This window comes from Sturnira hondurensis, unplaced genomic scaffold, assembly GCF_014824575.4.
Source record: "Sturnira hondurensis isolate 20B ecotype Veracruz unplaced genomic scaffold, ASM1482457v3 Scaffold0010128, whole genome shotgun sequence".
NCBI classification, from domain to species: Eukaryota; Metazoa; Chordata; class Mammalia; order Chiroptera; family Phyllostomidae; genus Sturnira; species Sturnira hondurensis.
This window is the reverse complement of record NW_028082759.1, coordinates 33,807,728-33,826,645: the sequence shown is the minus strand read 5'-3', so window position 1 is coordinate 33,826,645 and position 18,918 is coordinate 33,807,728. Positions and strand designations below refer to the sequence as shown.

The following is an 18,918-nucleotide window of genomic DNA, read 5'->3' as shown; positions in this document are numbered from 1 at the left end:
TATTATATATTAGGCATAATGTATAATATAATGTATTGTATATGATTATATACCATATATAATCATATAACAGTATATAATATAAATTATATACAATATATTTTATAGTATATAAAATATTAGTATAATACGCTAATACCAAAATTGGACAATTATAATATATTATAATATGTTCTAGCTACAATATTCACTATATATATATATTTCTTTCAGAACAGTGGAAATGCTGCACAAACCTGTATTTTATTTTGCTTATTGATATGCATCAGTAATGCATGATGAATTAGATTATTGATGAATAAGGAAGGACTAAAAGGAAAAGAAACTAAGCATTGCCCTATCTTTCCCTTTCCTCCTATATCATTAATTTCAGTGTGAGTAGTTGGAATACAGGAAAGTAACCAAGTAAGAAAAGATATGATGGGGTTCCTTGGTCATTTGTGTTTCTTAGATTACCACTGCCTGCCTTCTACATAAAAAGCAAGTCTGGTTCGAAGGGAAAGTGCGACCTCTTGGGAGCTATTGACTCCCTTACTTAATTGAAAATGCCTTGATATGGAACATTAGCACAGCCTTGTAGTGTACCTGCAATACATGGGAGTCCAGAGAGAACAAAACTGATTACAAATTGTGCAGCTGCATAGTGATCGCAAATGCTATGTGAAATAGGGCAACAAGGCATGGTAAACACATGCATGCATGTATCTCCACTGCTTACATACATGCTCATATGTCTTAATGGACTTTCTTAAAACACAAGTTTGAAGATAAAAATCACTAAAAATTTGAAGATGGTGACACTAGAGTTTGAACTAAGTCCCAGCCTGTTCCAGGAGGAGGAGGGCCTTTGTGAAACTATACTTGTTCCATGTCCATGAAGCAGGCCTTCCTAGTATGTGAGTGTCAGTATCTCATGGCAGTTTTATTGTCATTTCCCTGGTATCCAATAGATGATAATGAGCACTCTTTCATGTGCTTATTAGTCATTTTTTATATATTTGTGAAGTCACTATTCAAGTCTTTTGCCCATTTTAGGCTGGGTTCTTTGTTTTTTAAATTATTGACTTATAGGAATTGTTTCTATGTTCTGTGTGTATGTCTGATGTCAGATATATGTATTGCAATTATTTTCTTTTTATTCACTCATCTACTCACTTTTTAAATGGGGCCTTTTGATATGTATAACTTTTCAGTTTTGATGAAGTCCACTTTATCAATTATTTTCTGTTTATGGCTTTCTAAGTCCTATGAAATATTTGCTTACCTTAAGATCATGAAGATATTCTATGTTTTCTTTCTTCTAGAGCCTTATAGTATTAGCTTTTACATTTAAGTATATGATCCATCTTTACTTAATTAATTGTGTATAGTTGAGGTGAGCCAATGCTCATTTGGTTACATATATATATAATCAAATTGTCCACCATCATTTGTTGAAAAACATTTTCTTTCTCCATTTACTTACTTTGGTGCCATAGTCAAAAATAAATTCACCATATTAGTGTGAGTCTCTTTCTGCATTCTCTTCTAGGGAGAGGGAACATACTATGTGCCCTGAGCATTGCTGCACATTCTTGTTGTTATTCCAAGAATACAAGGCCCTGACTGCTTTTTGCCCAGTCCATACCTGTCCATATCCTTGTTAATTACAAATCTACCCCAAACTGTGTAATACACTAATACCAAAATCGGACAAAAACATGGTAAGAAAAATGCAGACCAATATTTCTTGTGAATATTGATTGAAAAATCCTCAACAAAATATAAGCACATTGAATCCAACGATGTATAAGAAGAATTACACACTACAGCTAGGTGGGCTTTATTCTAGGTAAGCAAAAATGGTTCAACATTTGAAAATTAATTAATGTAATCCATAATATCAACAGGCTATAGAAGAAAAATCACATTATTACATCAATATATGCATAAAAAGCATTTGATAAAATCCAACACCCATTTATTTTAAAAAAATCTCAGTAGATTAGGAATAGAGGACTATGCCTTCAACTTGAAAGAGAAGACTCAAAGCTTTCCTGCTAAGATCAGGAACAAGACAAGGATGTCCCTTCTCATTACTGCTTTTCAATATCATATTGGAAGTTCTACTTAATGCAATAAGACAAGAAAGGAAATAAATCTAGTTCAACAAAAACTCATGTGTTAGCACAACTGAGAGCAAAGACTAAAACAGTACATTTGCACATTAAAGTCCTCTGTTTTTATTTATAAAGATAAAATGAGACATGACATTTAGTATAATTTCTGTCTAAAATAAGTACAATACAACCTTAACTGTTTAATAACGCTTTGTCACTGGTGAAACTATAAATTAAACAGGTAAAAATTAATTTGATACCCTGGCCGGGTAGCTCAGTTGGTTAGAACATCATCCAGATACGCCAAGGCTGTGGCTTTGATTTCTAGTCAGGGCACATACAAGAAGAAACCAGCAAATGCATCAATAAGTGGAACAACAAATCCATGTTTTTCTCTCTCTAAAATCAATAAATAAAAATATTTTTAAAATAAAATTAATTTTAATAATATATTGTTTACCTGATTGAAGTTGTTCGAGTTTATCTTTTTTGTGTGATGCCAAGTCTCCTATAAAGCAGATACCACCTTTAGCCAGCAAAGCACTGCCAGCTTGAATGCTAACTGCTCCAGTTCCATAATTATTCCTGGACAGAGTAGGAAAAATTTCAGTAGAGACTGGATGACGTATACCACGGGGCACAAGGTTTATACTAAAATTCAAAAGCCTAGGGAAAAATAAATTACTCATTACTATTATTTAACATTTGGTTTTCAGAAATCATAATGTGTAACAGCTACACAATCAAATTTAATTTGACTCAATTTTTACTGAGCTAGGGATAAAAACATATATAAAACTTAATCCTTTACTTGGAAAACTCACAGCCAAGAGACATAAACAAAAAGCTAAAATACAATGTGAAAAATACTGAAATAATGTTTTGAGAACATCCATAGAGAGTATTATTTCTTCCTGGAAGTAAGTCAGAGAAAAGTACAGAGAGATGACATTTGAACTGGGTCTTCCTCATTTTATGGATTGTTTTCTTTTGTTTACTCGGAATTTTTGCATTAGGCTTGCCAATAGTCCATCATGACTATTTCTGCTGCCTGTGCTCTGTATCATGGTAACTCTCAGGAGTTTTTGCTTTCTAATCTCTTTGCCAACTGCCTCAGCCTCGTTATTTCTCAAATTTAAATTCTAAGAAAAGAATATGATTATTTTAGCTTAGCTTTCAAATCCTTGCCACAGAAATCATAGCTTTCGGGTGCAATCAACTATGGTGACTAAACATAGACATGGAGAGCAAATATAGAAGAAGCAGCATCCCCTAAATGTGGATAAGTAGATGTTATAAAATATCTACTGTATGTGCCATTCCAAGGAATTTGGATGTTAGTTTGAAGATTATAAAATAGGGCAGTGAAATTTAGAAAGAAACTTGCAAACTTTTAGAGCAGTGGTTCTCAAACCTAACTCGCATTAAAATAACCCGTGGAGTTTTAAAAAATTCCAATGTCAAACTCCACCCCAAAGCAGGGAAATTAGAACTGTGAGCATGGGCCATACACATCTATCTTCTCCCAGGTGATTCTAATGTGCAGTCAGGCTGAGAACCTAGTTACATAGAACAATGGGTCTCAAACTTGGCTGTACATAGAAATCAGCTGAGGAATTTAAAAAAACACTGATACAAGGTCACAGAAAACAAGGTCAAAGTAAAAAACAATTGTATTTCTATGTATTCACAGAAACTATTTGAAACATGAAAATAATAAAACAGTGCCTTTTAAAAAAACCCTCTCTCGAGGATATGTTTACTGATGAGAGAGAGAGAGAGGAACGTAAAGGAGAGAAACATCAATGTGAGAGAGAAGCATCCATCCACCCATCGGCCACCTCCCTCATGCACCCCTGCCGAGGTTCAAACCTGAAACCTTTTCAGTATATGAGACAATGCTCCAACCAATTAAGCCACCCATCCACTGAAAACACTATCATTTTTAATAGCATCAAAAATATCAAGCACTTAGAAGTCAACTTAAAATATGTTCATGACCTTTACAAAACATTGCTGAGTGAAATTACGAAAGATTTAAATAAATGGAGATGCACACCATATACATAGGTTGAAAGACAGCATTGTTAAAAGATAAATTCTCCCCCAAATTGATTTATAAGTTAAATGCAGTTCCAATGAAAAATTTTAAAGGCTTATTTGAGAGGGAGTAGTGGGTGAGGTTGGTATTAACATACAAATTCCACTTTATCAGAAAATGCAAAGGACCTAAAACAGTGGGAAAAAAAACAAAAATGAGGAATGAAGTTGCACTATCTGATTCAAAACTTAACAGAGCTACAATAATGAAGAATGTGCGGTATTGACATAATTATAGACAAATGGGTCAAAATAACAGAAAAGAGAGTTCAGATGATTTATACCCAGTTCAATTTTATAACTAGTTTACATCCAGTTCAATTACTTTTCAATAATGGCACCAAAACAATTCAGTGGGGGGAAGGAAAGTCTCTCCAACAAATGGTATACAAAAATTAAATAAGTGCATAGCAAAAACATTAATCTTGACTTCTACCTCAAACCACATACAAAAATTAGCTTGTGGTAGACAAGAGACCTAATATTAAAGTAAAAACTATAATGCTTCTAGAAGAAAACACAAAATAATATATTTATGACCTTGGGGTTGGCAAAGATTTCTTAAGCAGAATCCATAAACACTAAACATATAAGAAAATAATAAATTGGGGTTCATCAAAACTAAGAAGTCTGCTCATCAAATATATCTCAGTTTTAGATTAGTAGGAAAAAATCATGATATACATACATGACAAAGGATGCATATCCAGAGCAACCCCATTTAAAAGCGAGCAAAGGACTTGAACAGATGCTTCATAGAAGATATATGATAGCAAATAAGCACATGAAACAGAGCTCAAATCACTAGTCACCAGGGAAATGCAAGTTAAGATCACAGTGAGATACTGTTTCATACATACTACAATAGCTAAATTGAGAAAGACTGACAACATCAAATGTTGGTGAGAATAGAAATAACTGGAACCTTACATCATTAGTAGGGATGTAAAATGGTATAACCACTTTAGAAAAATGGCAGTTTCTTATGAAGTGAAACATACACCTACATTATGTCACAGCATTTCCACTCTTCAGTATTTATCCAAGGTAATGAAAACGCATGTCCACAGAAAGACTTGTGCAAGAATGTTTACAGTAGCTTTATTTATAATAGTCAAAACATGCAAAACCTGAATCTTCATCACCAGAAGAATATATAAGTGAATTCTGCTATATTCATATAATGGAATTCTACTAATCAATAATAATAAAATACTGATATGCACGACTGGGTCCATCTCAAAAACACATTAAGTGAAAGAGACTAGACCTAAGAGTATGCACTGTATGCCCTTGCTGGGTAGCTCAGTTGGTTAGTGTCATCCTGATATGTGGAGGTGTGGGTTCCATCCCTGGTCAGTCAGTGTACATACAACAAGGAACCAATGGATGCATAAATAAGAGGAACAGGGGACTTCCACCAAGATGGAGGCATAGGTGGAAACACTGTGCCTTCTCCCACAACCAAGTTTGAATACAACAAAGGTTTGGAGAACAAAGACACAGCCAAAGAACAGAAAAATTGAATTATACGGAAGTCCGACTACAACTAACAGTTCAACCGGGACGGTAAGAGGGGCGGAGCCAGCAGCAGAGCAGGGTCGGGCAGGAAGGATCCCCCGACCTAGGCGTGCAAAGTGGCCCGGACCCAGTCAGGGTGTGGGGCAGACTGACCGTGGTCGCACATTCGCGCACAGTGAGATGGACCACACAGGCCCCAGGGGGCGAACCCAGGGGTGGAGGGCTGACGGCGATGGCACACTCGTTTGCAGTGGGACGAAATGCGTGGGCCTAGTGACAGTGGTGGCTGCAGCACCTGTGGGGGCCGTGGTGGGAGGCAGCAGATGGGACGCCATTGAACCTCTTTGACCCCGCCCCCACATACAGTATCACAACCCAGCGACTGAGTTGCCCTGCTCTGGTGAACACCTAGGGCTCTGATCCTGATACATAACAGGCACAAAGAGTCCAAAAGATGGGTCAAGAAGAACTCAAAGCCCCAGAGCCGGTAACTCTAAGTGACCAGGAAATAGCCAGCCTCTCAGATGCACCGTTCAAAACACTGGTCATCAGGATGCTCACAGAACTGGTTGATTATAATCACAAATTAGAGGAACATATGAAGGCTAAACTAATTGAAATGAAAGGAAATGCACAGGAAACCAATAGTGATGGAAAGGAAACTGGGACTCAAATCAATGGAATGGACCAGAAGGAAGAACAAAACATCCAACCAGAAAGGAATGAAGAAATGAGAATTCAAAAAAATGAGGAGAGGCTTAGGAACCTCCAGGACATCTTTAAACACTCCAACATCCGGATTATAGGGGTACCAGAAGGGGGAAAGAAACAGCCACGAGTGGAAAACATATTTGAACAAATAATAAAGGAGAACTTCCCCAGTCTGGCAAAGGAAATAGACTTCCAGGAAATCCAGGAAGCTCAGAGAGTCCCAAAGAAGTTGGACCCAAGAAGGAACACACCAAGGCACATCATAATTACATTAGCCAAGACCAAAATGAAGGAGAGAATCCTAGAAGCAGCAAGAGATAAGGGGACAGTCACCTACAAAGGAGTACCCATCAGACTGTCAGCGGATTTCTCAAAAGAGACCTTACAGGCAAGAAGGGGCTGGACAGAAGTATTCCAAGTCCTGAAACCCAAAGACCTACATCCAAGATTGCTCTATCCAGCAAAGTTTTCATTTAGAATGGAAGGACAGATAAAGTGCTTCTCAGATAAGGGCAAGTTCAAGGAGTTCATCATCACCAAGCCCTTATTATATGAAATGCTAAAGGGACTTATATAAGAAAAAGAAGATGAAAAATATGAACAGTGAAAGGACAGCAAACTCACAGTTATTAACAACCACACCTAAAACAAAAGCAAACCAAGAGGACAGCTAGATAAGGAGTGGAACCATAGAAATGAAGAACACATGGAGGGTTAGCAACAGGGGAGTGGGAGGAGGAGAAGGGGGGAGAAGGCACAGAAAATAGCATAGACAGTAGGGAGAAAATAGATAGGGGGAGGGCAAGAATAGTAGGGGAAATATAGAATCTAAAGAACTTGAGACATGTGGTTATAAACTAAGGGGGAGGAGAATGGTGGGGGAGGGAGTGTGCGGGTGGAGGGGAATGAAGGGGGGAATAGAACAACTGTAATGGTATAATCAATAAAATATATGAAAAAAATAAAAAAATAAGAGGAACAACAAATATCTCTCTGTCCTTCCCCCTCTCTAAAATCAATTTTTAAAAAAGAATATGCATTGTATGATTCTACTTATATAAAGTTCGAGAACAGGAAATTAATCTATGGTAACAGAAATCACCTGTGGAGATAGGAACTGTTTGGAAGAGGGAATGGAAGAACTTTCTGCAGTGATGGAAATGTTCTATATTGTTGTGATGGCTACAGGAGTATACACATTTATCAGTCATCAAATTGTATACTTAAGATCTTATTATTTCACTATATATAAACTTTACCTAAAAACAAAACACCACACAGCCTCAAGTACCATAGAAAAAGTCAAAGGAATGACAAACAGGAAAAGAGACAATGGTCTTAATTTATAAGAGGTATCATAAATCAATAAGAAATAAACAACTAAACAGAAAAGTGAGCAATGATCAAGGAGTTTCATAGGAAGATAACAGAAGTGTTTAACAAACTATAAATGATGCTAAAATGTATTCCCAGTTAAAGAAATGTAAATTAAATAAATATAATTTTCCATCAATCAGATGGAAAAATTTTAAAGTTTGATAATATCCAGCATTGGTGAGGTGGTAAGGAAACAAATACTTTTATGCTCATATAGGAAAATTCAATTGGTACAATCTGTAGGAGTTAGCACCATACTTACATTGCAATTTAAATTTAGCAAAAACATTTGAATTTTTTAGTTTTATTCTTGTAATTTTAAACTCACTCTATATATTTGTTTTTCTTTATAATTGCATATAAAATTTTATTATAAAAAGCATATTCTTAGCTTTTTGAATATTTATGTAACTTTTAAAAATGTGTACTTGCTAATGAGGAGCCCCAAAAGCTGAGTTAAGGCTTATTCTAACGTAGGGTGATGCTCCCAAAACAGTAATTTGGGCACTTTTGACAGCATTATTTGGGTACAGTGAGTCAGTATTACTGAACGGAATGTTAAAAAAAGTAAGGAAATGGCTTGTTGGCTCTTAGAGGGGGAGATTATTTAAAAATGAAAATAAAGTACAAAAGCAAAATGCTAAGATAGGGGATGGGGGGAAAGGAAGCCTGTATGATGCATTTATTTGCAAAGGTCAGAGTGGGAAATAGGTTGAAGCTTTAAATGGTTAAAATAGATTCTTAAAATGTTGAAAGCAAACATCCCATTTCTCAATCCATGTTTTAAAACTTTCAAACTTTATTGATAAATGTTCATTTAAATAATTTTTGCCCAGATAAATTCTAAATATTTGTCTTGTAATAATGTTCATGGAAAGTATTAAATAATTAAATCTGTGACCAATTTATAATTTGAAAAATTTCATGTCACATATTTTACCTGTCTACAAGTAGAGAGTCACTTGTTACAATTAAAATGTCCAAGCAATCTTCCACTTCCTTGTTGAAGTCCCTCGTCTGTACTAGACTCATCAGCAAACACAGCTTGAGCAAATTGTAAGTCCCAGGAGGAACAATGTGTGATGCAAAGGTACTGGTAAGTATTGCTGTAAACTTCCAGCATGAGCTGGCAGTCAAAGAGAGGAGACATCTGAAATTGTCGCTAATTCCGGAAGGAACTGTAAGTAAATAATAACACATACATTAAAAGGGGTTTGAAAACAAACAAAAAAACATGGATACCTAATTCTATTTATCTAAAATACTATCAAAATATAGTTCTTCAATGATGCCATATTCAAATTATTATAATGATGCTGAATTATGACTGGAGGTCACTCAGGTCTATCATTTGTATCCCAGGAAACATGATAAAAGGAAGCAGTCACCCCAAGTGTCCATGAAGACTTCTATATTCCATGAGTGCAGGTTGCAAACAAATCCCTCTTTTAAGACCTGTGTGAGCAAAGCCACATCATAGAACTCCTGTATTGTAGTGTTTGCTTTTTTATTTCCATGTTTGAAATAATATTACATAGAGGGCTAAAAAGCAGAATGGGAAATATTTGACTGTTGCTGTTAAAGGGAAAGACTACTTTACTACTTTGAAAGCATGGTACTGTACTCTACAGTAACAGTCTAGAACTCCACTCCCTCTGTCCAAGTCCTGAAAGGAATGAGTGATTTAATCAAATTGGTCAGTTTGGGAGGAACAGCTATGCATATATAACCCAGTCCCTTTCTCCTTCTTGGGCTTCCATCATAGAGCACTGATTTCTTCTACTCACGCATGCCCATGGTCCAAGGAAGGCCCACCTTAATGTAGCTCTTGCCACATCTGTGTGGTTAAATCTGCCTAATTCTGGAGTTCAGCATGAGAAAGCAGTTTTCCACTACACATAAGCCATGTTCTGCTACAAACACCTTGAACATCTTGAAACACCTCACAGCAGAAAATATTTAAAAGGTCACTAAAATGTCTATTGTTCATTAGTGTCTTTCTTCAACATTTTTATTGTTAAGAAGCATTCTCTTCAAGATAAGCAGAGGAGAAGATAAGAAGATAAGAAAGTTGAATTTAAATACTTGCATTTAAATTCAACTTGGACCTCTATTATTGCAGATGGTTATGTAAAAATTCTTTAAAAAATCTAACTCTATCAAGATTTAACTAGCTTTTCTTACATTTAGATATTTGTGTGCCAAGCTAAAAGAGTAGGTCTGCTTTCCACTTTTGTTTACATAATGCTTAATTATGTTTGAGTTGTTAAAGAAATAATAAATTGCCAGTAATAAAGGTGATATTTTGCCTTTCTATTTTGTCTTATATCTCAACTGGTCCAGAACTCAGACGAGGAGAAGGACACTATTTTATTGGGCTCTCTTTCTCAGTTCACAAGCTAAGACCCAGCTAAGCCTAGAAAATAAAGTTTAGGGTAGAAAAACCTTTTAACTAGTCTTTAACTCGTGGTACCCTGAAACATTTTTCTCATTGCTAATTATTAAAATAATAATAATAATAATAATAATAATAATGTTTAGCCAAAAAAAGAAAAAGATTTCCTGTGGACAAGGTTCTACATTGTCCCATTTTTTTCCTTCATAGAATTTATTATCTGAAATTGTCTTACTGATTAGTTTACTATCACCTGATTTCAGAGTAGGAACCTTAACTGTCCTGAGCACTGTATCCTTAATGCTCAGAAGAGTGCCCAGCACATAGGCACCAATACTTATTTCCTAGGCAAATGGATTCAAATTTAAATATTTGTTAATATAATATGATATATTTTCCTTACCTTTTGGATTGCAAAAAGTGATGCTATTTGCCTCTATACAGACAGATGTTTGTAAAGTTTTTATACAGGTTGGAATTCCAATAATTTTATACTCATTTCCTATATTCATTTTATTCACTGATTCGTCTAAAATTATTAAACACAAAAGAAAATGTGTTCACTAAATGAAACTTATACATGATCATATGGTTCAAAGATCTCAAACAGTAACAATTCAGTAATTACATTAGTTGTAAAGCATTTACTTTTATTTAGTGTAATATCCATACAGGATGGCAGTAATGTAAATCGAGGCAATTTTATTGCTGATAAATTTTGACACTTATGGGCAATGATGAATTAACTTCAAGGAGCATGTGACATAACAACTAGGTAGTCTCTTACATAATCAAAACAAAAAAACAAGATCATTCTATTTAAGATGAAATGTTTTTGCATTAAATGATAGGAAATGTTAATAAACATGATCTTATAAGTAATATTTTATTTGGGAATAAAATAATTTTAAAAGATATTATTACTGTCTACAATATAGGCAAGGTACTTTGATGTACAATATCCAATTGTAAACTGAAAAATAGATATTGTCATACCCATTTTATCTATGAAGAAACTAAGAGTGTAAGTGACTTGCACAAGGCTAAATAATTACCAAAACTGTAATTCACATCTAGGTCTGCCTAGTTCTAAAGTCTACTCTCTTGCACTATCTTAGGTTCCTCTCTCGTACCTACATATTGGGCAAAGCTTTTGTACAAGTTCAAATCTCATTTAAAAAGACCATACACCAAAAGTCTCGATCCTCCATTACACAGTTAGAAGTTGGGTAGTTGTAAAGCTATGCAAAAAAGGTTTACAAGGAGATTAACTTCTCTCTGTGAAGAAAATCAAACAGTGATCTCCATTTTTAATTCTTTTTTAAAAAATATTTATTTATTTATTTTTAGGCAGAGGGGAAGGGAGAGAGAGAGGGAGAGAAACATCAGTGTGCGGTTGTCTCTCACATGCCCCTCACCAGGGACCTGACTTGCAACCCAGGGGCATGCCTTGACTGGGAATTGAACCAGTGACCCTCTGATTCACAGACCCATGCTCAATCCACTGAGCCATATCAGCCAGGGCTCCATTTTTAATTCTTTTCTCTTCTCTGTTACACTTTTTTTTTTAAGCTCCAGAGAGCATACTGATGTACCCTGTGGACTTGGAAGGGAAGAATCAGACTCAAGAATTGAGACAATAAAAACCTAAAACCAACCAACCAAACTAACAACAAAAAAAAACAACTAAATTATACAAGGGGAATGAATTACAAGGGGAAAATAAAAATAATAGTTTTTCCACTGTGCCATGGAATCTTATGATGGATATGTTCTGAAAAGGTCAAGAGGAAGACAAGTTTGGGAAGTCTGATCTGAACCCCAAAGGGCCTGCTTTTATTCATTTAATTTTTAAAAATGTATTTGGGTTCTACATAAGGATTTATTTGAAGAAAGGGTTTTCTACTAAAATATAAATTGGATAACCACTTATATTCATATATTATAATGTATGGTTTACATATAATATATAATGGAATCAAGTAGTTAAAAGCACGTATTTTGAAGCTAGAATGCCTGAGTGTGAATCATGACTGTGCTATGTACCAGTTGTTTGACCTTTGACAAGTTACTTAACTTCTCTGTGTCTGTTTCCACACTGTAAAGTGAAAATAACAATAGAACCTGTTGATAAGATTGCTGTGACTAAAAGAGTTAATATCTGTACGAGTGCTGGGCACACAGTAACTGCTATATAAAAATTATGTATTATCATCTAGGCTTACATACCTGCCTCATCCTTGACAGGTCATGGTGAAGAGTTCTTATTTGAGTCTCTACTTTCCTAACTTACATTTCCTATAGATAGTTGGCATCCAAGATCCCTCTTTCTGAACAGTTTAATTCCTCCACCCAACATAAGAGGCCGAGCCATCTCCTCATTTTCACAATTCTGGCTTCTCAGCTCTTCCTGGGTGATTGATACCGATAATTTCCTCCTTCATGGCAGATGCTACTGTGCAGTTCTTTACCCATGCAGTTCTCAACAGTTAATCATATGTCAATGCTCACTCATTTATATAACAAACGTTTATTGAGTTTTGCTATGTGTAGTAAAAAACCTAAGTCCCTACCCTCATGAACTCTATTCTAAAACAATAAGTACAATACGTTCATAGCACACATGCAGAGAATAATGGGAGATCATTACCACAAATAATCATGACTTTGAGACTTAACACAGTGCTTGGAACATAGCAGGTCCTAATATCTTTTTCAATACATGTTTATGACTAAATGAGTAATTGCCACATAGCTAAATATGACTCTTTAAAATACTCAAATAAGATGACCTATCATTCTTAAGGTACAGCAGTCCCCCTTATCTGTGGGAGACATGTTGTAGTGGATGCCTGAAAGTGTAGATATTACCAAACTCTATACAGAGTCTGACACAAAAATAACACCCATTTTTATATTATAAAAATTTTTATTGCAAAATCATAAGCCTGTAATTCTGTAACATAGCAATATCACACTCAAGCACACCATATGACATTTTAGGTGAAATGTTCAAATTAAAATTATAAATTATTACACCCATATGTATTATTACCCTACCAACCACACTCAAGCAGGCCTTACTTCTGCCAGAACCCATATATACTGTTTTTTCTATACATACATACATATGATGAAATTTAATTTATATATTATTCACAGTAAAAGATGAACACCAATAACTAATAATAAACTAGAACAATTATAACAATATATGTAAAAGAAGTGAACGTGGTATTATTATGTAAAAAAAATTACTTAAACACAGCACTGTCAATCCTTGACAGTTGATATGATAATCTAATGGCTAGTAAGTAACAAATAACAAACAGGCAGGGAGTGTGTACAGCATGGAGATGCTAGACAAAAGGATGATTTGCTTTCCAGAATATTTCATCACGACACTCAGAATGGCATGTAATTTAAAACTTATAAATTGTTTACTTCTGGAATTTTCCATTTAATGTTTTCAGACCATGGTGGACCATGGGTAATTGAAACCATGGAAAGTGAAACTATGGCTACAGGGGAACTACTGTGTAATATAAAAGCATAAGTAAGTCAATTTCATATTTTATATATTCCATAGCAATTTGCTTTTAGTTCAGACAAAACTTACCTCTGAGGAAAATTGTAAGAGATTGAAATCTAAATGGCTGGTTGTTAGAATATCCTTGAAAAGCATGAAGTGCCTTTGTAGTAATTATTTCAACTATCTGTTTATCTTAAGGCAAGGAGCAAAAAAGAATGTTATTAGAATACATATTCAATTTAATTTCCACATTAAAATATCAGACAATACTTTTAAAATTGAAATGAAAACATAAATGCATTTTTACCACCAAGTACTCTAAATTTTCTGTCTTCTTGAAGCGGGGAGGAACACAGATCACACAAAAAGTCATTTCTTACTGTTGCAGATTCTGTAGCACCAGGCACATGCACTCTTATATACTGAAATCCTGAAAAAAACAAAACAAAATTGTTGGGAACCTGCCTGGTTTCAGAAGCTGTAACCCCCCATAGCTAAAGCTGAGTGAGAGTGAACTAAGATGTCCAAGCTTTCTTGCCTGCTTCTAATTGGGACCCTAAACCACTAAGGAGACAAAGCTTATCTCCCTGGCAGGGATACCACCTCTACCCTCTTCACTTCACCCTGCCTGGCCCCCAGTGGATGACTGGTTAGCCAATGATGAGTAAGATTCTTCAAGGGAGGGACAACCTAAGCCAGGCATGGTCATGAGGAGCCCTCAGGGAAGGACTTGGGGGCTATAGAAAAAGGGGGTGATGGACCCTCACCCCTTGGTTTTGACATAGCCTGAGTCCTCACTCTGTCTGCAAGAAGTCTCCTAATCTCTGGACTACCTTACTTCCCCTGCCTGACTTAAGCCTGAAACAATGAGGGAGGTAGGTGTGGCCCTGTGCTGGAAAGGGCAGGTTCCCTGGAGCAATCAGGCCTAAAAAAGAATGCTTAAAGTCATGTGAAACCTACTTTGCTAATACTCTCAATTTAAATGATAAAGGTCCAAGCATGAAATGAATTTGTTTTCCCAAAGTTTTATGACCCTTCAGTTAACTGCTGCTGACTCAAAATAAGCCCTCATAATTCTTTGAATGTTATCTGTTGTTTGATCATTACTGACTGACAATGATTGATGAGCTTTATTTATATACCCCATATTCCTATGCAAATGAACCCAATAAAAGCCCATTGAGGAAAAGGCTCCTGGCTCTTCTCCTTTGAGAGTTCAGCCACATTTCCTTCCCAAGAAGATCACATCTTGGTAGATTTGTTTTCATCTGTAGCAGATGGGGGACTCTGTGGGCAAAGATCCCCCACACAAAACAAAACAGATGTAAGCTAAATTTGCTTTTGATTTAGCTATCTATTTTTAGTCCTTTAAAATTGATCTAATTCAAAGTATAATTAATTCAATTTTGTGTGTGGGTTCAGAGCAGTTCAATTAAAATTTCTGCATGGCTATTTCTTGCCAAACACTGTGCTAATGCACTGGTAATATGGATACTTATACACACAGCAGTAAGGAAACAGATAATTTCGGTATGCAGTATTTATTTACAGAGTATTCAGAGAGAAGAGAGGAGAAGCATCCAACCCAATGAGAGGTGAAGATGAAGGGACATGTCCTGGAGAAAAACCAAACTGAAGTTAAGCCAGAGGGCTGAGAAAGGATATTACAAGGAGTGGGAACAGCATGAACAAACTTTCATGAAACAATCTGAGAAAAACAAGTACATCTGCGATGCAAGAGTATGTCACATTGGTGGGAGAAGAAAGGAAAAAATACATTTAACTTATAAACATTAGAAGACACCAAATTTTCTAACATTCTTTTTACTCTGTGAATATTTTATAACTAATTGTAAACATGATTTAGGATTAAACAATACATTGCTTAATGTTTTGATTTTACATTTTAATATTTACCTTTTGAAAGAAGGCATGCTTCATCTGAACAAAGAAATCTTGCACCTTGTGTATACTTGGTTACAGTTGTCATTGCGATCACAATTCCTTGCATCATATAAAATCTTTGAGATGTATAATCAAATGGAAACTTGCAAAAATTAAGACTATAACTTGGCAGAGGAGGTAAATGTGTTAACTTCAGCACTATATTAATCTAATAAGAACATAAATGTGGTGTTAATAAAAACTGCAGATCCAATTGGACTTGCATTACAATATATATTTGTAGGGTAAATCAAGTAAATGATTTGTTAATGTTATTAGGAGACAAAATTTTAAGCAAAAAAGAGATTTAAATATACAGTTAAAGGTCCAAAACTCTTATAATCTTACATTTTAATTGAAAATATCATTATTTTTCTTAAAAAATACACATTTCCTGAAAAGATATAAAACAATGACAACCCAATAGCAAGGAATACTTCTACTGCTCAGATTGTGATTGCTAACTATAATTTTCCAAGAAAAGGAAACAAGGTTCCTTAAGGGAAACGGCTCATTCCAGGTCTGGGGCAGAAAATATACCAGATGGACCTGGTACATTTCCTTGTGCCAGAAACCAACGGAGCTATAGAAAACCAGTGGGATGGGTCCAGATGAGACAGGAACAAAGTTTAAAGGAACTCCCAATGACCAAAGGTAGGATAGTAAAAGCATCAAAAAGAATAAAAAATTCATTAAAGCACATCAGATAATTTCAAAATTGGTGAGTTCCTCATAGTTTTTTAAAGAAAAAACAAAACATAAAACATTGATTGGTTATCATTAGAAGCTAGATTTCAACTCATTACTCTTTGAAAATTTATAAATGGAAATAAACATTTATTCTGCCTTTCTTACAAAAATTCTATTTCAGGGTAATCAAATAGTTGATAAAGGAAACTTATCTGATAGAATAATTCCAGCTAGTAAATTCTGAAAGTATGCCAAAGTTTTAAAAAATCATAATTTTGCAATTCCTAATGAAATAATAAAGTATAAGCAATGATCATCAATGGATGCAAAAACCATTAGGTGAAAGTTAATAGGAGACTGTATATTGGAGGGATTTGGAGACATCACCTGAACCCACTAATCCATTGTGGCATTGCTACAATTGGGACAACAGTATAGTTCTCATACTATAGTGCAATATGAAATACATGAAACTATCAGGCATTGTTGTCAAAATGAGTTGAATCTGAATCTAAGCAAGTCTTTAGAGCCAACTTCTATTTTATAGACATATGGGGTATAGAGGAATAAATTAAGTACAAGAACATAATCAGAAAAATCCAGATTGAGACATATTACAGAACAATTAGTCAGTTTCTTCAAAAAATCAATGGTATAAAGAGGGATGGGAGGAAAATAGCTCTATATTAAAAGAGGCTTATTGAGATATAAGAACCAATTATAATGTATAAACCTTGTTTTGATCCTGATTTGAACATATTCACCACGAGACATTCTTGAGGCCCCAACACTAGGTAAATTTAAATATGGACTGGATATTATAATAATACCAAAGAATTATTATTATTATTATTGTAAGGGGTGATAATGGCATTGCGATTATAAGAAAAGTGTCCACAATTTTTAGAGTTGACACTGAAGTATGTAAGGGTGAAATAACAGAATATCTAGGTTTGTTTTTAAAATATTTCAGAAAAATATTGATAATGTAGGCATGGCAAAATAGTGTAAACTATTAACTCAGTGATAGATATATGGAGGTGTGTTGTATTAGTCTCTTTTGGCATATGTTTGAAATGGTTTATTTTCAAAATGTTTAATGTTTTAAGTGATAATACAGGAAGCAAAGAAGCATATGTAAGATAATCCATTGAACTTTGAAAAATGTACTTTTTTAGTTAAAAAAGAATATTAAAATACTTATTTATGAGTCATCTTAAAGGTATTATACATTAGTTTTCTTTGTTAAACTGTAACTTACTTGAGTTTCAGTCTGTAATTGTCCAATTAATGAGAGAGTCTTAACAGCAGTAAAACAGACCTGTGATTTCAAATAAACACAAAAGTTACCAAAAATGTCATGGGGCATAAAATTATTTCTTTCTTTAACTTACTGATTGAAAAACTTGAGCAGCTTTTAAAGGCTGATGTAAAATGCGATTTCCAAGTTCAGCATCTAATTCAACAACATCAGAAGGATTTACTAAAATATTGAATCGATAGACAGCATAACTTTGTTTGGAATCTGTAAAAATACACAAATATACAGTTGAGGATAGTTATATGTGGGTATTTATTTTAAAGTTTCTAAAATAAATTTGCCTTTTCTGAACATACCATTGTAGTACTTGCAATCATCTATAAACTTTTGGAGCCCTCCACTTCTGTCTAGATAGATAAGTACTGCCTCTTTCATTTTTAGATTTGACATTTTCTTCTAGTGAATGATTCTTCTTTGTTATTAATTAAACCACAGTAGCTGGTAAAGACTACAGATGATGAAACTCACAGAAAAGATGAGAACACCTAGAAATAAAAGAAATTAAACTATGTTTGAAGATCTCTAGTAAAACTTTACACCCTAGGAGTAAAATGATTAAGATTGGATCCTGTTTTCAAGGAGTTGTCAATTTATTGGGTATTTGCTATTATTGCACACTTGGCACTCAGGATACAGATGAGTAAAACATAGTCCCTATTGTTCAGAAAAAGTACAGTGAGAGAAGACAGTTGTAAAAATATATAATACTAGGGAACACAAAAGGAACAACATATATTAAACAGTTCACAAAATTTGGAGTGATCCCTGTGTAGGGGTCATAATATATTCTACTCTTTTAGAACATATTGATTCAACATGGCGGGTTTATAGAGAAAAAACAATGAATTCCACTTTTAAATGTGACATTTGGTAAATGAGCCAGATTTTACTGATTGGAGTAGAGGTGAAAAAGAGAGGAGAAAGTTTTCCGGAAATAGGGTCACCTGCCATTCCCCTGTTTTCAGATCTGCACCCCTACTACCATTGAATCCACATCCCTACTACTTGGAGTTTCGGCCACTAGATGAGACTGTCCTTTTCGATATTATATAGGGGGAGACTTCAGAGTTCATTTCTCTGTGGCCATAAGTTCGTACAATAATCAAAGTGTACACTGTGTTCAGGACATTACATCTGTGCTTCATCGGGACATTTCCAGGGCTGAATGAAGGGAGGCTGTTGATAATGAAATGAGTGGGTGAGGCAAAGACAAAGAGAGTCTTTAACA

At 34.8% G+C, this 18,918-nt stretch overlaps 1 protein-coding gene across 1 annotated transcript in view; it reads right to left on the bottom strand.

Moving 5' to 3' along the window:
- MCMDC2 (minichromosome maintenance domain containing 2) overlaps nt 1-18,180 on the bottom strand; it is a 35,549-nt gene extending 17,369 nt beyond the window's left edge. The window contains exons 1-9 of the mRNA XM_037058668.1: nt 17,987-18,180; nt 17,764-17,894; nt 17,631-17,690; nt 15,653-15,848; nt 14,043-14,165; nt 13,823-13,927; nt 10,607-10,732; nt 8,749-8,986; nt 2,560-2,765 (exon numbers count right to left, since the gene is read on the bottom strand). Coding sequence (XP_036914563.1) covers nt 2,560-2,765; nt 8,749-8,986; nt 10,607-10,732; nt 13,823-13,927; nt 14,043-14,165; nt 15,653-15,848; nt 17,631-17,690; nt 17,764-17,894; nt 17,987-18,080 — 1,279 coding nt within the window. The 5' untranslated portion in view covers nt 18,081-18,180. The remainder of the gene's footprint in view (nt 1-2,559; nt 2,766-8,748; nt 8,987-10,606; nt 10,733-13,822; nt 13,928-14,042; nt 14,166-15,652; nt 15,849-17,630; nt 17,691-17,763; nt 17,895-17,986) is intronic.
- Nucleotides 18,181-18,918: the final 738 nt, after the last annotated feature.